Below are 6,000 nucleotides of genomic sequence, written 5' to 3'. Positions count from 1 at the left end.
GAGAAAGACATCCAGGTCAAGCTAGATTGGATGAGACTTCTCAACACTGCTCCTTGGACTTGGCATCTCCTGGAAAATCAGCCTTGCTTTGCTGCCAGCCGTCATTGCTGCTATCTCAAGGAGCAGGCATGTGCACCAAAACGCCTGGTTTATAGTGGAAGCACCCCTGGTGACTCATGAGGGGGTTGTATTTAAAAGCTGCTAGCAACAAGGGGTTTTAAGCTTTTTCTTAATATAAAAATCAGTATCTGGTGAAACTCTGCTGTCCCCAAAAAAATAAAAAAAAAAACCACAAGCCCAAAGCAAATATGAAGACCACCACAAAAAGTGGAGACACTGCATGTGGAGGTGCCCATAGCACCTTTATCATGGCTGCAGTATGGTTACGTACCCACTGTGCCTGCATACTTGGTTGCTTTGTGCCGGGCACAGGACCCTGCCTCTTCCAGTGCCCCCCATGGCCACCTGATGAAAAACCAACATCGTAATGGCACAATCTCGCCCTTCCCGGCTTTCGAGGACCTCACGTACAGGCCAACAGTAGTTTCTTGGACAGCCTCTTTGTTTCCCCCCGAATTGCACTACACTTGCACGCACGGCTGCTCCCCCGCTCCCTCCTGCTTTTCGTATCACATTTCAAAGCGGTGGGGAGGGGGGAGGCTGGGGCAGAGGGAACCCCACGGACGGGTTTCTCCCTTGGGGAAAAGCGCTTTTCAAGGTGTGGGGCATGCGAGGAGCCGGCCACATCGCTCTGCGACAGAGGCGCTGGGGACCCAAAGCCCCTTCGGGGGTGGCCTCTGCCGAACACCCCCGGCTGCTCCGGCCGGCTCAGCTGCGGGTCCCGGGGGAGTCCCGCGGGCAGACAAAGGGCCAGCGCCCGGTGGCCGCGGTGGAGTCCCGAAGGTGGCTGGAGCTCGCAGGGGGTGGCTGGGACCCGAGGGGGGTGGCTTGAACTCGGCGCGACGGGGCCGAAGCGCAACGCCCCGGCGGCCGGAAGACAGGGCGGGGGGTGAGGGGTGGGGAGAGGGGAGGACCGGCGCAGCCCAGCTGAAAAGGAGGGCTCGCCCGGCCGTCTCCCCCCCGCCACCCCCCCGAGTACTGCCCCGCAGGCGTACCGCACCATGGCTCCGTCCTGGAGGAGCTGGCTGGCCAATGAGGGGAGCAAACACCTCTTTCTGGTAGGGGGCTGCCCCCGGGGGGGTCCTGCGGGGAAGGCTTGGGAGGTGGGTGTGGGGGTGCTGGTGGGCGGCCAGGGCCGGCCCGGGTGGCGGCTGGCTCGGGGGGGACACACACACCGAGGACCCCGGTGGTCGTGGCGGTTCGCACGGTGCAGGGGGTCCCCGCCGTGCTCGGGGCAGGACGCCGCTGAGGGTGTCGGTGTGCGGTGGGTAGGATGTGCTCCGATGTGCTCCGTGCCGGTGTGCGGTACACGCGTGTGCCACGGCCCGGGGACAATGCGGGTCCGCGTCCTGCTGGGACTCGGCGCACCTTGTACGTGTATCTGCTCTCTGTTAGATCCTCTCTGGGAAAATTTGGGGGAGAAGTTCGTGGAGGTCAAGTTCTTCCTGCCTTTGTCTCTTTGTTGCTAGTTTTGATTCTCTGAGTCTTTAACTGCAATATCTAACTAAAGATTTGATTGAGCGTTTTGTATGCAGAGAGTTTTGCCAGCTCTCAGTAGTCTTAAGTCACAAAACTAAAGTTTTGTGAAGTTCAGTCAAAGTGAAAACTGCTCACATAGGAGTTATTCCTTCCCATGCCATTTACATGTGTTTATGAAACTACAGGCATACAGGTTTTATGAATGAAGTTAACACTGAAAAATTTGCACATGTAACTTTCACTTACAATCTCTTGTTTCTGTTTCATTTTAGTTGTTCTGGCTCTCCCTCAATGTATGGTTCTTCTGGAAAACCTTCCTGCTCTATTATCAAGGGCCGCAGTATTATTATTTGCATCAGATGTTAGGGGTGAGTGACCCGGACATTACTTTTTGCCCTGGGAATTGGGATGCTGGGAGATGGGAGAGGGATAAAATGCATTTGCTAATCTTGGATGACACAAACTGCCTGTTAACTCTGCAAAGTGGGGAAAGATCAAGTAGGAAATCACTGAGATACTGGTGACAGTTATTTAGGAGTAGAAAGTGAATAGTGTTGAGAAGAAAAAGAGCCAGTCAAGTGTGGGACAGTGATCCTTCCAGCTCCTCTCCCCCCTCCTGGTGTTCCCAGCTGCAGACAGACTCACATGAACACAAAAATGCTCAACCGGCGACAGGAGCCCAAGTGTTTGTCATCAAAATGTTAGCCAAGCTCATGGGCTCTCAATGGCAAATCCTTTCTAATCCAGTTATTGTGATACATATTTGCTGAAGAAATTATTTTGGCATGTCTTAGTGCTTTTCAGTCTTTGTCATCCTCACAGATCCTGTGTTCTGTGTAAATCCTTGTGGCCTATATACTTTTGTTTTTGTTTTCTGACAACCAATTCTTGGAATCTGAATGTTTTAATGAAGATTTTACTGTTTTGATTTAGCAAGGGTGACATCCACCACCACCAGAAGAATCCAAAAAAGATGGTTTGTGCAAGTGCGATACGGGTCTGTCTTGTGAAGTTATCCACAGCTACACAGTTGCAGTTGTTTGAAATGTCTTCTAGCCAAAGGTCTAGATTAAGGGTTAACAGTTTTCTGGAAAACACTCTAGGGCTGGTCAGAATTTGAGAATCCAGGAAAAAGTCAACGAATAACATGATGCTTTGTCATACTCAGAAACAGTTTTCAATGGAAAGCTGACGTGGGAATAAAGCACAGATGATGCACATTCTAACTTGTTGCAGAGCCTTGGGGTTTTATCTTTGTTAGATCCAGGATATATTTTTTCATATGGTTGGTATCATTGCCTTAACTGTCCAGTTCCGTAAGCTTTTGTGAACTTGCTTGAAAGTAAGTTGATCTGATATTATTTTCTCTTTTTTTTTTTTTTTTTTGTTTCTTCTTATGGCTGATTCAGATGCATTCAAGAAGCAAATCTTAGAAAAGGTAGTGCAAAAAAGAAGGGAATGAAAATACTTAAATCCTTCATGATGATGACTTTCATGACAGAAAAAGCATAAAAGCAGGTTTAATTTTACCATAATCTTTAATGGGTTTGCAGCCCAGTGCATCCATTTGAAAATTGTACTTGTTCCTAGCAGAACAAGTGGGTTTTTCATGAAGCAAATGTTCTTGGGTCAACATGTTGGGCCAGACTGTCAGATGGTATCTATCAGCAAAGTTCCTCTCAATTCAGAAGACACATCTTGCCTTGTACCAACTCATCATCTGGTCTTTCTTTGATTTTCTTCAAAATGAAAGGCACATATAAAGTAATATAATGTGTGTTCAGAACCTGTGAGGTGATTCAAGGAACAGATTCTTTGTCTTGGTCAGGAGATGAGAACCAGGAGGCCATGTGTTTGAGTTTGTCTAACTGTCTGCAACCGTGGGAAAGAATATCAAAGGAATTTAGAGATTTTCTAAAATGAGGAGGAAAGTGAAGAGATAAGTCCAAAAGATACTTTTGGTCAAAGCTCCGAAACTAATTTAAAAATTTTGAAAGCATTAAAGACTGTAAAACATTCGTCTACACTTTGTCTAAATATCATCCTTAGATGCCGAAGTTAACTTTCTCACTTCTCTTCAGTATATTTGTGTATGTGTGTCAATCATACAGATTGTTGGGAAAACAGAACCCAATTTTAGTCTCATGAGGAAACAGGGAGTAAGCACATCCATACTACTGCTGCTGTTATTTTCCATGGGGATTTTTGCTCCTCTTCTTCTTTTTACATTGTTTTGTGTAGCCACAGGCCACCTCATGGCCCATCATAACCAGTCTCCTCTCTGTTCCATACGTGGGTGCCTCTGTGTGCTGTTTCTTCATGTTGGAAAATTTTGAGGTTTAGACGAAAAGTCCTCACATTGATTTTTATTTTGTCTTTATAGTGTCTTCTTTCATGAAAATCGTTTCCCTTTTCCAGCCAGTTGACAAAAAATGGCAAAAAAGGAATAGCATTTTTTGAATAAAAAAAAAATTCTCCTGTTTCTCAGTGAGGTCTCCTAAGGAGTTTTGTTCTCTCTTTGTATGCTGCAATAGCCTCAAATCTCCTTAAAAAGTTCTGCACTTGAAGCACTGAAAGATTTACAACAGGTAATTTTATTGTTTACCAAGTAACAGAATGGAGAGCAAGAAGAATTGCTGCAAGAAATCAGATTGTGATATGAAATGAAATCTTTGACTGGATATCCTAAATATATTCAGCTCTGCCATGCTTTCTTGCCATGTCTCTTCTTTCTGACGTGAAGGAGAAGGAATGAGGTTAGTTTTTCCTTCAGTGGTCACTGCAGTGGTTCACTTTCCTTCAGCCTTCTACAGAAAAAGGAGGCTCAGTTTTATTATTTGCTGATTTCATCCTCCAGGACATTAAACAAGATACTTAGAACAGGATTTTAAGATTATTTAAGTACCTAACTCCCACTCAGGCTTTCAATGACAATTTTCCTGATCCTTAATTCTATAAAAATGCTGTAAAAAAGCACTAAGAGCACCATGATGTCCTGGAAGTGTAAAGAGTCAAAGGCACTGATGTGCTAGGAGGAGGTTAATCACCCTATTCTGCGCAACAAAATTTAGTGGATAAATTTATGTTGTGTAAAATGTCACTGCTTTGCTCAGTTTGAGTCCTGTTGATGAGACCATGAACTCTTCACCGTGGAATCTCCATCCCTGGAGATTTTAAAAAACTAATTGGGTAAAGTCCTGAGCAAACATAGTCTGAGTTTGGTGTTGAACCTGCTTAGAGCAGGAGGTTGGAATAGAGACAACCCAAGGTCCCTTCCAAAGGGAATAATTCTCTGATTATATGATTCCTGCAGTGTTAGTTCAGCCAGAACCTAGTGGATGTAAACCCCTTTCTTTTTTTGCTTTTGTCTTGCTGAACCATCCTTTTAGATACGTATTTGCTTGTACCACTGCAGATCGTAGTCTTGGCACATGAATACATTCGTTCCCACTGGTTCAAGAACGTGATCTAGATAAACAGTTTCCATTTTTCATAATTTAATAAATGTTAACTTCTGGCCTTAGATTACTTAAAGAAGAGAAGCCTGGGAAACATCCAACAGGCACAGATTTCTTGTAAAAGAGTGTGACAACGAGAAAAGGATTATTTTCATCTTCATGTTCATAATAGATACTACAAGATGTAGTAGGAATGAATTACAGAAAGGAAGATTCATAAATTACTTGACATGACTCCAAAACCTTCATTGTTGGAGGTTTCATGTCTGCTCAGTCAGATAAATTGTCCAATTGATTAATTTCTTTGCAGACTTCAAGATTCCTCCCTTGAGATGTGCTTGGCTGTGTTTTTTTCCAACAAGTTTGCTTGCATCTGACCAACAAATTCAGTCCTAAAGTCAGTACTGACCTTATTATAGAACTCTGATATTGCTTTTAAAAGCATTAAATGAAATACTTGTTTCTTGTTGCTTGAGTTCCCCATGAACAGAAAGAACATTGGACTCAATTTGTTGTCACATAAAAGGCCTCTCTTTCGCTATTCCCTCTCTAGTCCCTGCTGGAATAGCTCTAATGTAGTCAAATGGATGTTAATGCAAGAGATAAGCTTCTGAGTTTCACACCAAAGTGGAGAAAATGCATTCTCAGAAGGGCTCTGGGAAAAGATTGAATAACTGAAAAGGGGACTGCAAAGGAAAAGTGCTGCCTTACTTTTTCTTATCTATACTGTTACTGCCTCCCCTGCAGTACTGCGCATCACATTTATGTCACCTTTATTCACTGCTTGCAAAATATTCCAGATGTTCCAGTAACTTGCATATCTCTCCTTATTAGTTTATTGTAATGATAGCCATTTTACTAATTGAAGCCAAATTCTACTTTAATTGATCCTTATGTAACTGCACTGTAGCCTGTGTCCCCCAGACATCTAAGTACTGAAGGC

General features: G+C 44.3%; 1 protein-coding gene across 4 annotated transcripts in view; it reads left to right on the top strand.

Annotated features, from left to right (window-relative positions):
• The first annotated feature begins 999 nt into the window (after window positions 1-999).
• NOX4 (NADPH oxidase 4) overlaps window positions 1,000-6,000 on the top strand; it is a 107,981-nt gene continuing 102,980 nt past the window's right edge. Inside the window, exons 1-2 of one of the 4 annotated variants that reach the window (XM_065035531.1) lie at window positions 1,000-1,178; window positions 1,872-1,967. In XM_065035531.1, the coding sequence (XP_064891603.1) occupies window positions 1,895-1,967 (73 nt within the window). In that variant the 5' untranslated portion in view covers window positions 1,000-1,178; window positions 1,872-1,894. The remainder of the gene's footprint in view (window positions 1,179-1,871; window positions 1,968-6,000) is intronic. The other 3 variants (XM_065035359.1, XM_065035443.1, XM_065035617.1) reach the window with 3 other exon arrangements.

Source organism: Columba livia, chromosome 1, assembly GCF_036013475.1.
Source record: "Columba livia isolate bColLiv1 breed racing homer chromosome 1, bColLiv1.pat.W.v2, whole genome shotgun sequence".
Taxonomy (NCBI): Eukaryota; Metazoa; Chordata; class Aves; order Columbiformes; family Columbidae; genus Columba; species Columba livia.
Note: the sequence above shows the minus strand (reverse complement) of the source record. Positions and strands in the feature narration are given on the sequence as shown.